Source organism: Grampus griseus (genome assembly GCF_964374135.1).
Source record: "Grampus griseus genome assembly, chromosome: 8".
Classification (NCBI taxonomy): domain Eukaryota; kingdom Metazoa; phylum Chordata; class Mammalia; order Artiodactyla; family Delphinidae; genus Grampus; species Grampus griseus.
Genome location: NC_139002.1, coordinates 28330570 through 28353515, shown reverse-complemented (window position 1 = coordinate 28353515; position 22946 = coordinate 28330570). Strand labels below are relative to the sequence as shown.

Here is a 22946-nt window from a genome sequence, read left to right as displayed (position 1 = left end):
TTACTATCATTATTCTGAATTCTTTTTCAGGTAGACTGCCTATTTCCTCTTCATTTTTTAGTTCTGTTGCATTTTTATCTTGCTCCTTTATCTGCTGTGTGTTTTTCTGTCTTCTCATTTTGCTTATCTTACTGTGTTTGGGGTCTCCTTTTTGCAGGCTGCAGGTTCGTAGTTCCCTCTGTTTTTGATGTCTGTCTCCAGTGGCTAAGGTTTGTTCAGTGGGTTGTGTAGGCTTCCTGGTGGAGGGTATTAGTGCCTGTGTTGTGGTGGATGAGGCTGCATATTGTCTCTCTAGTGGGAAGGTTCATGTCTGGTGGTGTGTTTTGGGGTGTCTGTGGCCTTATTGTGATTTTAGGCAGCCTCTCTGCTAATGGGTGGGGTTGTGTTCCTGTTTTGCTAGTTGTTTGGCATAGGTTGTCCAGCACTGTAGCTTGCTGGTCGTTGAGTGAAGCTGGGTGCTGGTGTTAAGATTGAGGTCTCTGGGAGATTTTTGCCATTTGATATTATGTGGAGCTGGGAGGTCTCTTGTTGACCAGTGTCCTGAAGTTGGCTCTCCAACCTCAGAGGCAGAGCCCTGACTCCTGGCTGGAGCACCAAGAGCCTTTCATCCACATGTCTCAGAATAAAAGGGAGAAAAAGTAGAGAGAATTAGTAGAAGTATGAAGAAAGAAAGGAGGAAAGGAGGGAAGGAAGGAAGGAAGGAAGAAAGAAAGAAAGAAGCAAAGAAGGAAAGAAGGCAAGAAGGAAAGAAAGGAGCGAGGGAGGGAGAGAGGAAGGAAGGAAGGAGGGAAAGAAGGAAAAAAGACAGAAAGAAAGAAGATACAGTAAAATAAAATAAAGTATAATAAAGTTATTGAATTAAAAAATACTTATTTAGAAAAAAGAAAAAAAAAGGGACGGATAGAACCTTAGGACAAATGTTGGAAGAAAAGCTATACAGACAAAATCTTACACAGAAGCATACACATACACCCTCACAAAAAGAGGTAAAGGTGAAAAAATCATAAATCTTGCTCTCAGAGACCACCTCCTCAATTTGGGATGGTTCGTTGTCTAAAGGAGGGAAGGAAGGAAGGAAAGAAAGAAGGAAAGAAAGAAAGAAAGAAAGAAAGAAAGAAAGAAAGAAAGAAAGAAAGAAAGAAAGAAAGAAAGAAAGAAAGAAGGTAAAGTATAATAAAGTTATTAAAATTAAAATTAATTATTAAGAAAAAAATTTTAAAAAAAACATGGACGGATAGAACCCTAGGACAAATGGTGGAAGCAAGACTATACAGACAAGATCTCACACAGAAGCATACACATACACATTCACAAAAAGAGGAAAAGGGGAAAAAAATCATACATCTTGCTCCTAAAGTCCACCTCCTCAATTTGGGATCATTCCTTGTCTATTCAGGTATTCCACAGATGCAGGGTACATCAAGTTGATTGTGGAGCTTTAATCCGCTGCTTCTGAGGCTGCTGGGAGAGATTTCCCTTTCTCTTCTTTGTTCTCACAGCTCACAGGGGCTCAGCTTTGGATTTGGCCCTGCCTCTGCGTGTAGGTCGCTGGAGGGTGTCTGTTTTTTGCTCAGACAGGACGAGGTTAAAGGAGCCGCTGATTCGGGGGCTCTGGCGCACTCAGGCCGGGGGGCAGGGAGGGGCACTGCTTGCGGGGCGGGCCTGCGGCGGCAGAGGTCGGTGTGACGTTGCACCAGCCTGAGGCCCACCGTGCGTTCTCCCGGGGAAGTTGTCCCTGGATCCCGGGAACCTGGCAGTGGCGGGCTGCACAGGCTCCGCGGAAGAGGGGTGTGGAGAGTGACCTGTGCTCGCACACAGGCCCCTTGGTGGCGGCAGCAGCAGCCTTAGCATCTCCCGCCCGTCTCTGGGGTCCGCGCTTTTAGCCTCGGCTCGCGCCCGTCTCTGGAGTTCCTTTAAGCAGCGCTCTTAAACCCCTCTCCTCGCGCACCAGGAAACAAAGAGGGAAGAAAAAGTCTCTTGTCTCTTAGGCAGGTGCAGACCTTTCCCCGGACTCCCTCCTGGCTAGCCGTGGTGCACTAACCCCTTCAGGCTATGTTCAAGCCACCAACCCCAGTCCTCTCCCTGCGCTCCGACCGAAATCGAAACCCGAGCCTCAGCTCGCAGCCCCGCCCGCCGCGGCGGGCGAGCAGACAAGCTTCTCGGGCTGGTGAGTGCCGGTCTGCACTGATCCTCTGTGCGGGAATCTCTTCGATTTGCCCTCCGCACCCATTGCTGTGCACTCCTCCGCGGCTTCGAAGCTCCCCCCTCCGCCTCCCGCAGTCTCCGCCCGCGAAGGGGCTTCCTAGTGTATGGAAACTTTTCCTCCTTCACAGCTCCCTCCCACTGGTGCAGGTGCCGTCCCTATTCTTTTGTCTCTGTTTTTTTCTTTTTTTCTTTTGTCCCACCCAGGTACGTGGGGAGTTTCTTTCCTTTTGGGAGGTCTGAGGTCTTCTGCCAGCCTTCAGTAGGTGTTCTGTAGGAGTTGTTCCACGTGTAGATGTATTTCTGGTGTATCTGTGGGGAGGAAGGTGATCTCCGCGTCTTACTCTTCCGCCATCTTCAAAGTCCCCCGAAATTGACTATTTTTATCTATTAAATTAGTAACAGTATTAAAAAGAGACATGTATCTTCATTCCTCTGCCAGTCATTATCAGCATTATTTCTTGTATGCATATAACAAATCTTGGCAACAAAAAAATGTAGAAGTATTTAGACTTGCATCTAGAAATACCAAAAAGTTTAACAAGTATTATTTCTTCATTAAAATTTTTGTTTTTCTATACTTAAAATTTGTTTTGTAATGAGCATGACATATTTATGGTAAAATGAGAAAGCAAGCATAATTTTAAAAGAATTTATGAAGCATTAATACAGCAGTAGTATAGGAGTGATTTTACCCTGTTATTTTTGGAGGATGGGCAGTTGGGAAGTTTATATAAAAATATTCTTAATTAAGTTGACCTTTTAAAATAGTAGATTCATAGGAACCATAATGCCTTAATTTTCCTGGAAAAAATAAAGAGAAGAGAACATGAGTAATTGGGCTTCTAGAGATAAGATATAAATAGAACTCATCTCTCCTGTGAGATGTATCTTCACAAAAGGGCTATGGACCCGTCATCCCCAAATGGGAAGATCTACGCTAGAAGCTCATTGCCTCAGCATAGATCCAGCAATAACAGTTGACACTGTGGTCCAGGCAGCCCTCATCACAAACAGAGAAGGGATGTGACTCAGCAAAACTGACTTCTCAGAAGTCAGGAAGCTAAACACCTGCTCTACATAGCATGTCCTATTATTTGGTTTTGTGCATGCATAAAAACTAAATATTTTATATTCACTGAGTAGATCCTTGAGAGAAATGAGGACTGAAATGTTTTCTAGCAAGCTACCATTGGACTTATCATTTCATGTGCAGTCATTATACAATGGCTAAAGTCAAATAAAACTACAGTTTCACCAGCAGCCAGTAAGAAAAGGCAGATAAGGCAAGCCTCGGTGACTACGGTGCTGCAGCACTCTGTCATTGTTCTCCATTCTGTACAGATTTTTTGTATAGACTCTGAGCAGGGAGCACCCAAATCCACTTCTTGGATACATTTACCTGGATGCTTTGCATGATTTTAATTCCCAGGGAAGAGGTAGAAATATCGTGTCATGGATAGTCTTTCAATCGTGGGCATCTGGGTCAGTACATTTGGGGTCTCAAATGTATGTTGAACCTAAAATAGTAAAGAAATCTTTTTTAAAAAATTTAAAAGGGAATTCTGGACTTCTCAGAAGTGAGTATATAGTATACAGTTTGTATTAAGGCTGTGGTCAGATAGTACAATATAAACAGAAGAACTTTTTAGCTTTTCCTTGGATATAGTACCTACACAAATGAAATAGTACTCTCAAAAGCACTCATTAAATAAGCAAGCCTATCAGAATAAGAAAAACTCACTCTGGTTCTACGTAGTGTGCTTCCAAAAACTTCCTCTTTAAATAAACTTGGAGTACAGGAAGGAGCATCAAGATGACTTAAGAGCTTCAGGATTCACAGAAAAGCTTTGCAAACAGTTCTACAGAGTTTTCTGGGACATAAATTGAAAAGACATAGAGATTCCTACCTTTCGAAAAATCTCCTCCAACTGGTAACACCAAGAATATTCGTTGAAGTAGTAGATAAGTTGGGAAATGAAAAGAGAGCCATTTGTGTCAAGTATCCAAGAAACATTGCCTTAAAATAAACAGTTTTAAAATAATGGGGGGATTCAGCCACCATATAAGTGTACAAGACTCTTAGAGCCATAACTTTTGAACAAAGTTTGATTCTGGTGCTTCGTAGGAAGGAGGGAGGTCAAATCTGGACAATGCTGAGATGTTTACATAACAGTCCCAAAGAAGCCATCATAGACCCTCAATTATAAATTCCTTTGACTTTCTTAGTAGGCAGGACCAACATTACAACCTCTAGGACTGCAAGTAGTAGAAAAGAACATAAATCCTTTGAGCATTTACTACATAATAGAATAAAAGAAGCCAGGTCTTGGCAGTCCTTGACTCTGGGCCTGCTCTTCATCCATACTGTTTTAATACTATAATTTTTTGCACTCACTGTTTTATTGAGTGAACATCTATTTCTTTTTAACATCTTTATTGGAGTATAATTGCTTTACAATTGTGTGTTAGTTTCTGCTTTATAACAAAGTGAATCAATTATACATATACATATGTTCCCATACCTCTTCCCTGTTGCGTCTCCCTCCCTCCCACCCTCCCTCTACCACCCCTCTAGGTGGTCACAAACCACCAAGCTGATCTCCCTGTGCTATGAGGCTACTTCCCACTAGCTATCTATTTTATGTTTGGTAGTGTATATATGTCCATGCCACTCTCTCACTTTGTCCCAGCTTACCCTTCCCCCTCCACATATCCTCAAGTCCATGCTCTAGTAGGTCTGTGTCTTTATTCCCATCTTACTCCTAGGTTCTTCATGACCTTTTTTTTTTTTTTCTTAGATTCCATATATATGTGTTAGCATATGGTATTTGTTTTTCTCTTTCTGACTTAACTTCACTCTGTATGACAGACTCTAGGTGAACATCTTTTGAATTATTACCTCTCTTTACCATTGCAATGTGATCAAATTTCTCTTATCAGAAAAAGCTAATATTCTCTGGTCACTTTATCTGCAACTACCTTCCTATTTCTCCTTCCTTTTTATAGTTAAATTTCTCCAATTTATCTATACTCAACATCTTCATTTCCTCCTAGCCTGCTCACTCCTGTCTGTCTTCTCCTTCCCACAACAACTTTACCAAATGACTTTCCCCAAGGTCATACATGACCTTTAATTCATTAAGTCTAATGGTCATTTATCAGGCCCCACATTTACCTGGTCTCCCATTCACATCAGAAAATATTGGTAACTCCAACAGATTCTTTCTTCATAACTCTGACAACACATCCTCCTAGTTTTCTTATTCCCTGACCATACTTTCTTAGTATAATTTGTTGACTAATATTTCTGTCTCAGATCGTGAACTCTAGAGTTCTTCAAACCTTAGCTTTAGGATCTATTCTCCTTCTATTCTCTGTTGCTAGATAAATTGATCCATTTTTAGAATATTAGATATCATTCTTAGGCAAGCATCTCCCAAAATTCAAACGCTCTCTCCTCTGGAATATACAGCTATGTAACTCTCCACTCTTCATTTCATCTTGAAATATGCCAAAGGCATCTCAAATTTTCTGGCAGGATTTCCATTTTAATGAATAAACCATAGTTCTCCACTGCAAACTTGAGTCACCTCAATCATGTCTTCATGTTCATCAGACATACTTGCTAAACTACTAGGCCATATAAATTTTATATACTAATTATTTCCTGGATCCAAATATTTACCTCATCCCAAGAATATCATTATCACCTATGGCTTGTAATACTGCAATAGCATTTTAACCTATCTATCTTCCTACATCTAATTTTGTTGTACTGTAATTCATTCTCCACAGAATCCTCACAGTGATCATCTTAAAAGAGACACACAGATGGCCAAAAAGGACATGAAAAGATGCTCAACATCACAAATTATTAGAGAAATGCAAATCAAATCTATAGTGAGGTATCACTTCACACCAATCAGAATGACCAACATCAAAAAGTCTACAAATAATAAATGCTGGAGAGGGTGTGGAGAAAAAGGAACCCTCCTAAATTATTGGTGGGAATGTAAATTGGTGTAGCCACTATGGAAAACAGTATGGAGTTTCCTTAAGAAACTAAGCATAGAGCTACCATATGATCCTGCAATCCCACTCCTGAGCATATATCTGGAGAAAACCATAATTCAAAAAGATACATGCACCCCAATGTTCATAGAAGCACTATTTACAATAGCCAAGACATGGAAGAAACTTAAGTGTCTATTGACAGATGAATGGATAAAGAAAATGTGAGATTATATATATATATATATATCTCACAATGAAATACTATTCAGCCATCAAAAAGAATGAAATAATGCCATCTGCAGCAACATGGATGGACCTAGAGATTATCATACTATGTGATGTAAGGCAGACAAAGACAAATATATGATATCACTTATATGTGGACTCTAAAAAAATGATAAAAATGAACTTATTCATAAAATAGAAATAGAATCAGAGACATAGAAAACAAACTTATGGCTTCCAAAGGGGAAAGGGGGGGATGGATAAATTAGGAGTTTGGGGTTAAAATATACACACTATGATATATAAAATAGGTAACCAACAAGGACCTACTGTATAGCACAGGAAACTATACTCAATATCTTGTAAAAACCTATAATGAAAGACAATGTAAAAAAAGAATCACTTTTCTGTACACCTGAAACTAACATAACATTGTAAATCAACTATATTTCAATAAATTTTTTAAAAAGAAAAAAAAGCAAGAAAATCTTATCATTTCATTGCTTAAAGGTCACCTAAGCAATGAAATAGTATAAAGTAAAATTAGTAGTATAAAGTAAAATTAGTATTAAAATATATTAGTACAAAAGACCAAATCCTTCCTTAACATATGAGGGCTCAAATTATGTGGCTCTTGTGTACTTCTCCAAATTCCTTCTGGTTACTGTCCCCTGGCTCTGTGTTTTAGCCACACTGGTTCTCTGGTTCTCTTTTCTAAGCTCCTTTCTTTCTTTCTCACGCCTTCCTCGTACACCGCTTTTTTTTTTTCTGTCTGGAATATTCCTCTCTTACCCTTGTCAGCCTAAAAATGTTAAGAGGCAATAATCAAGCAAAAACATTTATTTGGGATCAAAGAATTGTTATTCAGGGCACACAGATTAGGGTAGCAATCCAAATAGTGTCCCACTAAGGGTCAAAATCAGAGGTTTTTAAAGACAAAAAAGGGAATCTTTACATAATTTGCTTACAAAGAATTTTGATTGGTGTTGCAAGGCAGAAAGCTAGACTTGACTGAACACGATTGGTTGCCAACGCTATCACTCAGCAAAAGTCCATTGCTGGAGCAAGTAGCAGGTATTCTTGCAGAGTTATTGGAATATTTGGCATATTTGTAGTTTGGTCCAGCTCAAAAGTTCATGTTTCAGGGCTTCCCTGGTGGCGCAGTGGTTGAGAGTCCGCCTGCCGATGCAGGGGACACGGGTTCGTGCCCCGGTCCGGGAAGATCCCACATGCCGTGGGGCAGCTGGGCCTGTGAGCCATGGCCGCTGAGCCTGCGCGTCCGGAGCCTGTGCTCCACAACGGGAGAGGCCACAACAGTGAGAGGCCCACATACCGCAAAAAAAAAAAAAAAGTTCATGTTTCAGCTGGTGAGGATGTGCATAAAGCTCACTTCGTTAATGGCCTCTCGGCTCCATTTTAAAACCATGTGACATAAGTGAGTCTGTTTGATTTTGTCTTTCATGCCCTTGATATGGGTAATTCCTTCATCTTTCAAATGTGAGCACAAAGTTTTTCTTTAAAACACATCACATTTGACAATCATTATTTATTTCTGTTAAACATAACAGATATTTTCCCCCAATTAATTTCTGTCTCTCTGGCCTGACCATACACTCTGTAATCTGTAATGTTTAGTGACCATGCCTGCTTTAACTGTGTATCACATGCCCTGCACCTAGTACATTATCTGCACATAGTTATGTATATAAAAATATTAATGCAAGAATTTCACATATTAGACTTTATTTCCTCAATTAAATTAAATAATCTCTTAGAGTATGTATCAGACTGCATATACTTTTTGAACTTCCTTCAATAGCTAAAAGCACAGAACTCTTCTTTCAAATAAAATATAATTAAAACTCCAATATGTAAAACAAAGAGAAGTAGAACTATTCCAGTTGTGTAATGGGTGTTTCCTGTATGGTCTCTTTCCTATTTCCCCAGGTAGACTCAGAGGGTCCTCTAATCCCTTCCTAGTCACAAGCAGCCATGAACCAACAACACTGCCTCACCATGGAGCTTTTAAAAAGTGAAGAATCTCAGGCCCTGCCCCAGACATACTGAATCAGAAATCTATGTTTTAATGAGGTTCTCAATGATTCCCATGCACATTAAAATTTGAAATTACTACACTAAAGCACTTAGAACTTGTATAAACTAGGTTTTAAAACTTCCCTTGTTATCTAAATCATTGATAAAACAATATCACGAATGACTGTTAAATAGATTTTCTACAGGCATGACCATGAGCAATCAAGAATATCTTTTATTTCTACCTTCTACTCTGACTTTCCTGCCAAAGAAGGATTTTCAGTCACTGATTGCACTCTCATGAAGTCAGGTATTTGAATGTTGACTAATAACCTAAGACTAGATTCAAATAACAGGCCGATAGGTGTTGAGCAAGCATGTGTTGAGCAAGCTTTACAGTTTCACTGGTTGGCTCATTTAGTTGTTAGTAGATCATCAGGTGGACCAAATCTGAGAAGATGATACATTTCTGTGCCATTGCTACATCTAAAAAACCTCTTGACTTATGTATAGACTATCTTAAATCTGGGTCTTCACCGAAGTCCTGTTTATTTTGAAAATTTCCTCCAGTATCAATACATACACGTTTCCAGTCATGAAAATCTCAATACTTAAATATCTTCCCCACCTAAATATCTCATTAGTTAGGGAAGAAATGTTCTTATATTAGTGATAAGATATGATCATAACCAAGCCTGTGATCAAGAAACTAATAGGAGATCTAGAAATTTTTCTCTCTGAAGTCACTTACATGGAGTCAAAGATTTGAAAGCAATGAAGTCTTTCTCCACATGGCCGTTTGTAATGGCATCATTCCAGATGGAACACTGCAAGAACTGGTCATACCTATATGCAGAGGCTTCTCTCATGTCAGTCACCCAAAAAATCCCAGCACCTTCTGAGACATCCATGTCTTATAAAAGATGTTATATTAACACACACACATACACACAGAAAGTCTTTTACAATTATTCCTTTCAATATGGCATTTATTAAAAATGCAAATGTCTTGCTACTAGAAAAACTGCCTCACTGACTGGGAACCACATAAAGCCCACTTAAGTTTAGAATGACCATGTTGAAAACCTAGTCCCAAATAATCAGGATATTCCTCATTATTCTAGGCTACTTATCATTTCTTAAAAAAAAGAAAAATAGTACAGGCTTATTACAATTTCTTTCTGGACTGGACCTAAGAGTTGTACTGAAATATTGTTTCTCTCCCCATTCCTGGGAAAATGAAGGTTAGACACTAGACTAATAGAAAGAAGTACATGGCCACTCCCTGGGTTTCCTGAACTCAGACTCACTGCCTCGGCAGGCCTGCATAATGATGACCTTGGGTTTATCTTTTAGACTCTGGCAGTTACAGCTGTTGAAAATTTGGAAGATGGTATCATCACGAAGAATATCTGGGTCTGTCCCACAGATTCCATCCAGGGTGCCATGTGACATAAATACAAGGAATATGCTGTCTGAGGATTGGGGATCTTGGCGGGCAGCAAACTGTCTTAGTGCTGTTTCCATTTCCTGAAAAACACTCCAGAATTACTATTGAGGAATTCTCCTTATATAGTTTATACTCAAATACTAGGTGGAATTCACAAAAAGGAGCAAGCACTAAAGAATCAGGTGATTTGGACTGAATGGAATTGTAAGAGAAATTACATTCTGACATAAAACCAGGAAATTAGATGTGTAAAATATTAAAGTTAGTAGAGATTTTACATAACATCTAGCCCAATGGTTTTCAATGGAAGCTTACACTTAAGAAGATACTGGGAGATGGAGTATAATGAGGGGCAAGTGAGATGATATGTCTCTAATACGAGAGCTTTGCTTTCATCTGTTTTACATGTTGGAGTTCCTGTAAGTTTTTATTAAAAAAGAGAGAGACAGACACAGAGGCAGAGACAGAGACAGAGAGAACTTTCTATTGACAAAAATTAGAAACACAACAAATTCCTTCATCTTGGAACAGCAGAAAGTTAGGTTTAAAACGGTTTGTCTAAAGCCCTCTGGGATTATTTTTGGCATGGCCAGAATAACAACATTTTCTTTATGTGTGTATGTGCAATTTTTTTCTACACACTTTTACATTTACACACATGATGTTGAGATTGTAAAAGTCTCATAAGCTTTTTCTGTAGATATCAGTAACTTTCAGGGTCCAGAGCTTATGTCTCACCCAGGCTATCAAGTAATAGATGCCTCCCAGATTGAGAACTTTAGAAAGATCCCACATTTGGGGGGAAATACTGCTACATAGAGCTGATCTAAATATTTTCTATGAGACTGTGCACGGGAGGAGGCTGAAATAAAGGGAATCATATTCTGGAGCAAATATAATTTCTATAACATGCATTTTATTCTTACAGCTGCTAAGAAAGAAGTTCAAAACTGTTTAGGAGGGAAGGAAGCTTGTCCCACTCTCCTGGTCCATTACCAGAACTGTGAGATCCTCTTTTACAACCACTGAGTATCCAAGGTTTTCAAGCAAATCTTGCATTCCCAAAAGGTCAACCTCAGAACCATATCGATTAGAAAGACAGTCAAATTCTTTGTTGCAGATGATGAGGGCCAGGCATGTCCAGACTTCATTCTCCATTACTGGATATAAATGCAATTAACAGACACAAAATGAGTTGCTCCAGACCTCCTAATTTTGCCTCCAAAGTTCATACAAAACAGGCCCTTTCAATTAAATAGTGGATGGCTGGAGAGCCTGGAAATGGAAATATATTCTCTTGAGGAAAGAGACAATACCTGAAATTGAAAACATATACTAGGTCTGAGTATACACTCTAGGAACTTGGCTTTGGTTGGGTGGTGGATAGGAGTTCAGAATGTGATGGAAGAGACAGGAAATCAAATGTAAGAACCAGTTAATTAGATAAGATGATTAATTAACATCTTGTGCCTTTGGTCTGATCTTAGGACGTTTGTAACAAGAACTAAAATTGAGTGAGTCCCAGTATCTTGTTTAAATGGAAAATCTTCCAAAGCATATCACCTCATCTGCCTTTGTTGTCTTCAGTGTATGGAAATGATCAGGAGGACAAAGATTTAACTTCCCATGTTGGGAAGCCTGTGTTTCCTGAGGAGCTAAAAGAGAAAAAATAGCTCATTAAACAGTAGCATCCACTGCCATGAAGTCATGCAGATCTTTTGACCGGGCTTTCATTCTCCAGAAATGCTTACTGCCAGCCCACCACAAAGTTTAGTATAATAAGAAAATCATTTCATATTTAAAATGACTAAAACACAAATCTTGAATACTCCCCCTTTTGCTTTCTGCTTCTTACTGAACCCACCATAAATTTCTGTTTTTGGTAGTGGTCATAACTTTGATTGCTTTCTCAGACCCAACACACTAGACTCACATAAACATGATATCTAAGATTGGGAAGGAAGCCTAATGTTCATCTTGCCTAATAAGGTCATTATTCAGATATTTGAACTCTGCTGACTATATGCCTACTTTATTATTACCACTCTCTGAAATATCTCCACTAACAGGGTACTTACAACATTCTAAGGCATTTTTGAACAGTTCTGAGCATCATAAAGTGTGAACTTTCCAAGCACTGATATATATTTTCCACATTGGGAACATACAGAAAGAAACATCTAATTCTTCTTCCTGTAAAGCCCATGAATTCTCCCATGACTTCAATATATCTTTCCCTATGTTTCTATTTTTTTATGTAAATGCCCCATATAAATAATTATTTTTATATTAATTGTGTTTAATCTCTGTATTCCTAGTATCTAGAATGATACCTGGCACAGATTAAAAGTTAATGACTGCTTGTTAATGAAGAGTTATCTTCTCATACTTCAAAATAGCTATCAAGTATCCCCTGGTTCACATTTTCCCTTAGGCAACAAACATTCTATTCCTTCTAATATTTTTGCATAAGAATATCATTGATGGAGGTCAAGATGGCAGAGAAGTAGGAGAATGTGGATGGAGCTCATATCTCCCCACAAATACATCAAGAATACATCTACAAATGGAAAAATTCTCACAGAACATGGCTAAACACTAGCAGAGGGGGGCTTCCCTGGTGGCACAGTGGTTTAGAGTCCGCCTGCCGATGCAGGGGACACGGATTCATGTGCCGGTCCGGGAAGATCCCACATGCCGCGGAGCGGCTGGGCCCGTGAGCCATGGCCACTGAACCTGCGCGTCCGGAGCCTGTGCTCCGCAACGGGAGAGGCCACAGCAGGGAGAGGCCCATGTACTGCAAAAACAAAAAATAAAATAAAATAAAACACTAGCAGAGGACCTCAGGCACCTAAAAGGACAAGAAAAATCCCTGCATAACTGGGTAAGATGAGGAAAGGAGAAGGGAAAAAGAAGAGGAGACGAAGCAGGATGGGAACGGCACCCCTGGGTTGGGGAGCTGAAGGAGGGGTGAGGTTGCTGCATCCAGGGAAGCACCTCACCTGTGGGAAGATCAGTTGGGACAAAAGGGGAGCTTCTGAGGCTGTTGGAAGAGAGTGCAGCAACTGGTTTGTGGCAGGCAGGACAGAGTGAGAACTACACAGACAGTCTGTGCCACAGCCCTGCATGCCCCAGCCTGAGATGCGTGTCCACTGGTGTGCACAGGGCCTGGGTGTTGGAACATGGTGTATGGAGAGCAAACCCAGGGAAAGGACTGCTGTTGGCTGCAAGGAGATAGCTTGAGGGGACAGGAGTGAGGAAATCCACAACCAGGAATTCTTGTGGAGGAAACCTGGACTGCCGTAGAAGAAAAGTGCTAAGGTTAAGTGACAAGGGGTGGAGATGTCATTGCAGCCTTTCTCCCCACATGTTGGCTGCTGCCTCCCCAGGCCAGCTCCCTCATGCCCAGGACCACTGCCTTACTGCATTCCCATAACCACCAGGGCTCTTGTGACCCTGGCCTCAGTGCTGCATCCAAGCTCCCTCCCCACTGGGGCAGACTCGTGTGCTCCAGGGAAGACTCAGGGGCAGACCTCTGTGGGTGGCCCACATGCAGAGGTGGGGCTGAAACCACAGCTGAGCCCACAGGGAACATGCAACTAAGGAAGAAAAACTCAAATCTCTCCTCGCAGCTGTGTGAAGATTCAATTGACACCCCCGTGACCAGCCTTGTAATCTCAGCACCTACAGAATGTCTGAATGGGCAACAAGTGCTCCCACAGCCAAGATGGACCTAGCTTTAGCATTTGTAGACTTTGTGGGCACATATACATAGGGTTTTGGCCAGGCTAGAGTCAGAGCTGCCCCCATAGCACCCACAGTAGGTCCAGATCCATGACTACTTGCAATCCTGGGACCTGAATTCAGTGGATCTATGCTGGAGGTCTGGTGAAAAAAACATCTGAGAGATACCAGGGCCAGTGGCTGGCATACCCACAGTTAAGATGGGACTGAAAGCAGTGCCAACAGCAGTGTAACCTGAGAGCTCTCACAATGGGTGAAAGGTGACACAACAGAGTACACCCATAGGTGAACAGCTCCAGAGGAGGAATACTCAGTGGCTTCCTTCCCAGTAGGAGTACTGCAATCCTGCCTACCTCAAACCACAGATCAGAAACACAGCTAAGAAACAGATCTGGGGGCCTCTCTTCCAACAACTAGGGATCATACCCCACCTCTGGCAAGGAAGTAGCAACCACAGGGCAAAGGGGAGGCCCTGCTCAATATCCAGTGCAAGCTCTGGACACTACAACATCAGTCACACCTCCTATAAAGGGAATAACAGTCATCATACAGTGAGGAAAGAGGTGGCAGACATCTATATTAAAAACAACCCTTGCACCAAAAAATATTAAACCCATGCAGGCTACACAGAGAGGTTCCACATAAAATAGCCCTCCAATATAGTCTGAGGGTCTGGCATTGGATGGAAGAAGCCACAGAGCATTTTAGTCTTGAAAGCCAGCAGGCTTGAGTGGAAGAGCTCCACAGTGCTGGGGGAAAAAGAGACTCCACTCTTGGAGGGACACAGCACAAAGCAGTACCTCCATAGGAACCCAGGTTACAACTACCTAGGGGTCTTAGAGGGTCTCCTGGGAAGGCAGATGTTAAATATCACTCACTGTGAAGGCAAGGAAACTGGTAGTAGAAGCCCCAGGGAATATTGAATGGAGATCTCCCAGAGGTCCAAATTTCAGCAGAAAGACCTGGTCCCATCCAACAAACTTTAGGCCCCAGAGCTGGAAAGTCTCATCCCAAACAACAACCAAGGTAGGAACACAGCTCCACCCATCAGAAAACATGCTGCCTAAAGTTGTACTGAGCTCACAACTGCCTCAAAACACACCCCTAGACATGGCCCTGCCCATCAGAGGGACAAGACACAGGCCCATCTGTGAGAGGGCAGGCACCAGTCCCTTCCACAAGAAGACCTACATAAGCCCCTTGACCAACATCACCCACTAGGGAGCAGACACCAGAAACAAGAGGAACTAAGATCCTGCAGTCTGTGGAAAGGAGACTGTAAACATATAAAGTTAGATAAAATGAGATGACAGAGAAGTATGTCCCAGATAAAGAAAGAAGATAAAACCCCACAAGAACAACTAAATGAAGAGAATATAGGCAATCTACCTGAAAAATAATTCAGAGTAATGATATTAAAGATGGTCCAAAATCTCAGAAAAAGAGTTGAGGCATGGATTGAGAAAATACAAGAAATATTTAACAAGGAACTAGTTGATTTAAAGAACAGAGATGCACAATACAATACATGAAATGAAAAATACACTAGAAGGAATAAAGAGCAGAACAACTTAGGCAGAAGAATGAATAGGTTAGCTGGAAGACAGAGTGGTGGAAATCACTGCCAAGAACAGAATAAAGAAAAAAGAATGAAAAGAAATGAGAACAGTCTCAGAGACCTCTGGGACAATATTAAATGCACCAAAATTTGCATTATAGGGGACTCAAAGGAGAATAAAAAGAGAAAGGGCCTGAGAAAACATTTGAAGAGATTGTAGATGAAAACTTCCCTAACATGAGAAAGGAAACACTCACTGAAGTCCAGGAAGTGCAGAGAATCCCATACAGGATAAACCCAAGGAGGAACACAGCAAGACACATATTAATCAAACCGATAAAAATTAAAGACAAACAAAAATATTAAAAGCAACAAGGGAAAAGCAACAAATAACATACAAGGGAATCCCCATAAGGTTATCAGCTGATTTTTCAGCAGAAACTCTGCAGGTCAGAAAGGAGTGGCACGATATATTTCAAGCAATGAAAGGGAAAAACCTACAACCAAGATTATTCTAACCAGTAGGTCTCTCATTCAGATTCGTTGGAGAAATCAGAGACTTTACAGACAAGCAAAAGCTAAAAGAATTCAGCACTGCGAAGCGAACTTTACAACAAATGCTAAAGGAACTTCTCTAGGCAAGAAAGAGACCAGCAACATAAAACAATCTTGTACATATATAGAGTACTAAATCAAAACCTCAAGGGAACAACAAACCCCAAAACTACAATAGATATATACATAAAAAAGAAAAATCAACACAAACACAACACTAAAGACAGTCATCAAACCATAAGAGAAGAGAACATAAGAGGAAGGGAAAAGAAAAAAGACCTACAAAAACAAACCCAAAACAATTAAGAAAATGGCAATAGGAACATACATATCAATAATTACCTTAAATGTAAATGGATTAAATCTTCCATCTCAAAGACATAGACTGGCTGAATGAATATAAAAACAAGACCTATATATATATATATATATATATATATATATATATATACTGTCTACAAGAGACCCCACTTCACACCTAGGGACACATACAGATTGAAAGTGAGGGTATGGAAAAAGGCATTCCACGTAAATGGAAATAAAAAAAAAGTTGGGGTAGCAATATTTATAGACTTTAAAATAAAGACAAAAGAGGACAAAAGACAAAGAGGACACTACATAATGATCAAGGGATCAATCCAGGAAGAAATTATAACAATTGTAAATATATATGCACCCAACAGAGGAGCACCTCAGTATGTAAGGTAAATGCTAACAGCCATGAAAAGGGAAAATGACAGTAATGCAATAATAGTGGGTGACTTTGGGCTTCCCTGGTGGCACAGTGGTTGAGAGTCCGCCTGCTGATGCAGGGGATACGGGTTTGTGACCCAGTCGAGGAAGATCCCACATGTCGTGGAGCGGCTGGACCCGTGAGCCATGGCTGCTGAGCCTGCGTGTCCGGAGTCTGTGCTCCGCAACAGGAGAGGCCACAACAGTGAGAGGCCACAACATTAAGAGGCCCGCGTGCCGCAAAAAATAAAAATAAATAAAAAATAAATAGTGGGTGACTTTAATACCCCAATTACACCAAAGGACAGATCTTCCAGACAGAAAATTAGTAAGGAAACACAGAGTTAAATGACATATTAGACCAGATAAACTTAACTGATATCGATAGGTAATTCCTCCTAAAAGCAGCAGAATACACTTTTGTCTCAAGTGCACATGGAACATTCCCCACAACAGATTACATCCTGGGCCACATACATCAGAGAAAGGAACATTCCCAAGCTCATTCTCCAAGGCCACCATCATCGTGATTCCAAAACGAGCCAAACATATCACAAAAAAAGAAAATTATAGGCCAATATCACTCATGAATATAGATGCAAAAATCCCCAATGAAACACTAGCAAACTGAATCCAACAACACATTAAAAGAATCATACACCATGTTTGAGTGGGATTTATCCCAGGGATGCAAGGATTCTTCAACATATATGTCAATCAATGTGATACACCACATTAACAAACTGAAGAATAAAAACCATAAGATCACTTCAATACATGCAGGAAAATCTTTTGACAATATTCAACACCCATTTATGATAAAAACTCTCCAGAAAGTGGGCATAGAGGGAACCTACCTCAACATAATAAAAGCCATATACCAGAAACCCACAGCAAACATCATTCCCAATGGTGAAAAACCAAAAGCATTTCCTCTAAGATCAAAAACAAGACAAGGATGTCCACTCTTGCCACTACTATTCAACATATATTTGGAAGTCCTAGCCACAGCAATCAGAAAAGAAAAAGGAAAAAAAGGAATCCAAATTGGAAAAGAGGAAGTAAACTGTCACTGTTTGCAAATGACATGATACTATACATAGAAAATCCTAAAGATGCTACCAGAAAACTACTAGAGCTCATCAATGAATTTGGTAAAGTTTCAGGATACAAAATTAATGCACAGAAATCACTTGCATTCCTATACACTAACAATGAAAGATCAGAAAAAGGAAATTAAGGTAACAATCCCATTTACCATTGAATCAAAAAGAATAAAATACCTAAGAATAAACATACCTAAGGAAGCAAGAGAACTGTACTCAGAAAACTATAAGATACTGATGAAACAAATACAAAAAACAAAGAACCTTCTGTTCTTTCCCTCCTACCAAAAAGAAAGATATGGGGCTTCCCTGGTGGCGCAGTAGTTGAGAGTCCGCCTGCTGATGCAGGGTACACGGGTTTGTGCCCTGGTCCGGGAAGATCCCATATGCCGCGGAGCGGCTAGGCCCGTGAGCCACGGCCGCTGAGCCTGCGCGTCTGGAGCCTGTGCTCCGCAGCGGGAGAGGCCACAACAGTGAGAGGCCTGCGTACCGCAAAAAAAAAAAAGAAGAAAGATATGTTCTTCCTCTGATCTAAGCGTGATACCACTCCTTATGAGTCCCTTTCCCTCTCACACACAGGAACTTTATTCAAGCATTTATTCAGCCCTATCTTCTAGAGCATCAATTTCTACCTCTCTCCCTTCTATGCTATCCCCGTTGGCATATTAGAATCTTAATTTATCTTTTAAAAACACATTTCCTTGACTCTGTTTCCCCTCCATCTATTGTACCATTTCTCTCCTCCACTTCTCAGCACAGTCGTTAAAGGCATTGTCTATTTTCACCATTTTCATGTTTTCAACTCTGATTTTTTTTCTTGTATGCATAAAATGGCTATTATCCTCACAACTTAAGCAAAATACCTGTTATCAAAGTTACCACTGACTATTTGTTGCTTTCTTAGCATTTAGCATGGTTGAACACATCTTTCTTGAAACATGCTCTCTAGGCTTCTATGATCCTACATTTTCCAGCTACTCTTTCAAAATCTGTCTGTTCATTGCTAACTTTTCCTCTTCTGCCAAACTTCCCAAAGTGGAATTATTCTGTATTAGAGTCTCTGTTATTCTCTATCAACATCTCTCCCTAGGTGGCCTCTTCTAGGTGGTACCAACATCTCTCTGTGAATTCCTCAGTTGTACGTCACCTGTTTATTCAACATTTTCTCTTGGATGTAACATGTTTTAAACTAAACTTACAAGGAAGGACTTCTGATACCGTCTTCTACAAATAGGTTTCTCACAAGTTTTCTCTAAACCACAAATTTTCTCTCTCTCAGGAATTGATATCTTTCACCCAGTTGCCGAGCCCAAAACTTAGAATTGTTTTTTTTCTATTTTTTTTATTGGGGTATAGTTGCTTTACAATGTTGTGCTGGTTTCTGCTGTACAATGAAGTGAATCAGCTGTATGTATACATATACCTCCTCTTTTTTGGATTTCCTTCCCATTTAGGTCACCACAGAGCATTGAGTAGAGTTCCCTATGCTATACAGCAGGTTTTCATTAGTTATCTATTTTATACATATTAGTATAAAATACATACAGGTTAGTGTATATATGTCAATCTCAATTTCCCAATTCATCTCACCTCCCTCTTTCCCCCCTTGATGTCCATACATTTTTTCTCTACATCTGTGTCTCTATTTCTGCTTTGCAAACAAGTTCATCTGTACCATTTTTCTAGATTCCACATATATGCGTTAATATACCATATTTGTTTTTCTCTTTCTGACCTACTTCACTCTGTATGACAGCCTCTAGGTCTATTCATGTCTCTACAAATCCTTCATTTCTTTCATTAGCCCATATCCAATCCATCTGTAGTTTCTATTGATTCTATCTCCAAAATAGATCCCAAATATAACCACTTGTTATCATCTCTATTACTGCAACCCCAGCTTAAAAGCTATTATCTCTTAACTGAAACACTTAAATAGCTTACAAGTAGATTTTCTATTCTATGTTTATCACTCCTCTGCTCAAAAAATTCTAAAGGCTTTGCATTGCAAATAAAATCCGAATTGTTTTTCCTTCTCTCAGAGACCCCACATACTGTGGCCATCCCAGTGTATCTGACAGCTCCTGCACCCATATTCCCCTCATTTCCTACTCCCCAGCCAGACCAGCCTTCTCTATTACCCTTTTGCATGACAAGACCTTTCCTGACTCACAGCTCTTGTTCTTGTTTCCTCTTTCCATGGAATGTTTTTGCCTTAAAGTTTGGCACAATTCCCTTCCTATTGTTCAGTTATATACTGAAATATAATCTCAAAAGAGTTCTCATAACTGTTCACCCTGACTCATGTGTACCACTACCCTCAACAACAATATCACTTTCTATGACCTAATCCTCTTTCTTGTGTACATCCCCTGAAATTATACTGTTTATTTTTTGAGAGTTTACTATATATCTGCCCTCACTACACTGTATGAAAGCAGTAACTTTATCTTGCTCACTGCTATAAACACAGTAATTAAAGTAGCATACTGTAGATTTTCAATTAGTGTATGAATATATAATGTATGAATGAATATAACAATGAATAAAGATGACAAAGTTTTTATTACTTTTGTAAGTTTTTCTGTAACTTTTGAAAATATAGTACTCAGAAGACAATACTATCATTACCCTTTTTATGGATGCTATGGTTCTTTAAAGTGGCCCAATAATTCATCAGATTCTTTGGTGACCACATAAGTATGTGTGACTCATGCTGTTTTTTTTAATGTGTTTCTTAATCACATCCTTATTCTGTTTTGTGCAGTTGGTAGTTGCCTATATCTTTGATGTTTTATGAATCCTTTCAAAGATGTGATCAACTCCATTTAAAAATGTGAGTCTCAGAAACGTTGGTTATACCAGCAAATATGGTTAATCAGTGACAGAGGTGGGCTCAGTGTTACAGATTTCTTGGGTTTTACTTCAGTTCTCTTTCCACTACACCATAAGGAGTTTCTTTATCTGTCTTTGCTCTAATAATGTCATTATGTGTCCATGATATTACCTATCATAGTTAGAACAGATACCTGGGACAATCTAGCATTCTTCTCAGTTTCATAATCTTCACTTTCAACTTCTACATTCTTAGGAGAATTGAATATCAGGGATGTAAATGCTAACCTTACTTTTAAGGGACTTTGTTAGGTGCAGAGGAGAGAAATAAGCCAGATTTTCTGAGCCTCAGTTTAGTGGTCTTTCCACTATAATGTAGGGACGTTGTACAGCTGCCTTATCCCAAGTAATGAATGAGGGTTCCCATGAGCCACTGGGTTTGGGGGCAGTTACCTGTTGGAGGGAGAGCCAATGCCTGGGCTGATTCAACTTTTTCCTCATCTCTACTTTTTTCACTTTCATCTTCAGATTCTGAGGTGGAATGAAAAAATTTAAGGATCAATGCTCTATTCTGAAGGGTATTTCCAAAGATGAAAACTGACTGAGAACATAGAATTTCTAGGCTTTTAAGGAAATACTTTCTAACTGCACTAGAGTTCTAAGAGTTTTCACTTGAGATGTGAAATTTGGAGTCAGTTACCTGTCAAAGAAGAAGATGACTCAGTGCTCTCAGATTCATCATTCTCAGTTTCCAGATGAGATCCTGAAATAATAGTAAAATAAAACTTGTTAGCAGAACTAAATTTATAGAACCTATACACTTCAAACTCTTTCTCTTTCACTGACTAGGAAATGACTATGCTCAGCATGGGGCTGACTACTCTGTGGAGCATGGAGATTTGCCCCATTCTCTAAGTTCCAGGTTTGTTTTAAAAAACTGTAACTTTGTGCCAAGTGAAAAAGGAGGCAAATTTTCTCTGAAACAAAAAAGAGCTCATTATCTTCTTCTTCTGTAATTCAAGGAATATTCAAATTCATTAATCAAGGTTTTCTGAAATAGCACTTTTCATTATGAGGAAGAAAAATACATTGTTGTACAAAAGTTAGTCTTTCAACAATAGCAAAATAGTCTCAGAGGGTGTTCCAAGAATTGGGGATATACTGATGTATAATTTTACTCTGAACTAGGGGTCAGCAAACTATGGCCCACTGTCCAAATTCAGCCTGACACCTGTTTTTGTAAATAAAGTTTTATTGGAACACATCCACACTTATTTTGTACTTACTTTCTATCACTGATTCTATACTACAACAGCAGACTTGAGTAATTATTACAGAAACCATATGGTCCAAAAATCTTGAAATATTTAACCTCTGGCTCATCAAAGAAAAAGTGTTCCAATACCTGCTCTAGAGAGAAGGACACATCTGTGTTCCTCAAACTTTCAATTTCCCTTTGTCTTCCTTTAACAAGGAGAAATACAGGTTCTCAGAGATTTTTTCCTTGGGTAATCCACAGCTAAGAATAAGATGGTGGATTTTGTTCTACTGATCATTCTGTATCTGGGAATGACTCTAAAGGCCACAGTGTATGGCCAGAGTAGCACAGATTAATTGAAGACTATCATTTAATTTAATACAACACCAGCACCATTTATTCCTTTAACAAATATTTACTCATCACCTTATCTGTGTCAGACTGGGGATGATAGAACAGGGACTGGGTAGATCAGGGCATTTTGTGGCAGTAAATAAGATAGACAGTCAGGCAAAGAAGGTGCTAGAAATGTGAATAGTATATTATCCACTTGCAAAAAGAAATATGAAGACAAAAACTGCATGAGGATAGTAGATAAAGAACAAGTTACTAGCCCTTTACTGAGATACTCACTTAAACTCAGTTGTTTCTTGGGGTTGAAGAAATGGTCCTTAAATATTTTGCCTGCCATTTGCATTTTCTCAATGAGATCATAAACCAGGTCTCCAGTCCTTTTCACGATGTGGTCCACTTCTTCCCCTAATCTTTGTAACTCACCCCTATTTAACACTTTATTTTCCATCAATCATCAAAAATACCATCAAGCACGTTCCTGGACCTTAACTTCACCATGTTGACTGGACCTTCTTTTGGTAGTCTCTTCTCTGTGAGAATGATGGGATTTTAGATACGGAGAGGAGCTTAGATATCTGATTCCAGGCCAGTGGTTCTCGATTTTAAAAAGAATCTCCTGAAAAAGCTTGATAAGCAGAACTTTTTGCACTCCATTCTCAGAAATTCTTTTTTGATAGATCAAGGTGGAGCCCATGAATTTACATTACTAACAATTTCTGAGGTGGTGCCAAAGCTGCTAGTCTGAGGACCACACTTAGACTAATACTTATGGATGATCAATTCTCTAATTTTTTTTTTGGATGGGGAAACTGAGGTCCAGAGAAGTGAAGCAACTTCACTGTAAGTCAGTGAGAGTTGACTGACTTCCTGTCATTT

At 39.7% G+C, this 22946-nt stretch overlaps 1 protein-coding gene across 1 annotated transcript; it reads right to left on the bottom strand.

Moving 5' to 3' along the window:
- Nucleotides 1-3623: 3623 nt before the first annotated feature.
- Nucleotides 3624-22518, bottom strand: LOC309825669 (caspase-12-like; the record flags this gene model as incomplete). Its single annotated transcript, XM_082659305.1, has 10 exons — nucleotides 3624-3722; nucleotides 4113-4222; nucleotides 9230-9376; nucleotides 9789-10008; nucleotides 10925-11098; nucleotides 11492-11583; nucleotides 20631-20702; nucleotides 20912-20989; nucleotides 21159-21221; nucleotides 22350-22518. The coding sequence occupies 10 exons, from the start codon at nucleotides 22516-22518 to the stop codon at nucleotides 3624-3626; spliced, it is 1224 nt and encodes a 407-aa protein (XP_082515431.1).
- Nucleotides 22519-22946: the final 428 nt, after the last annotated feature.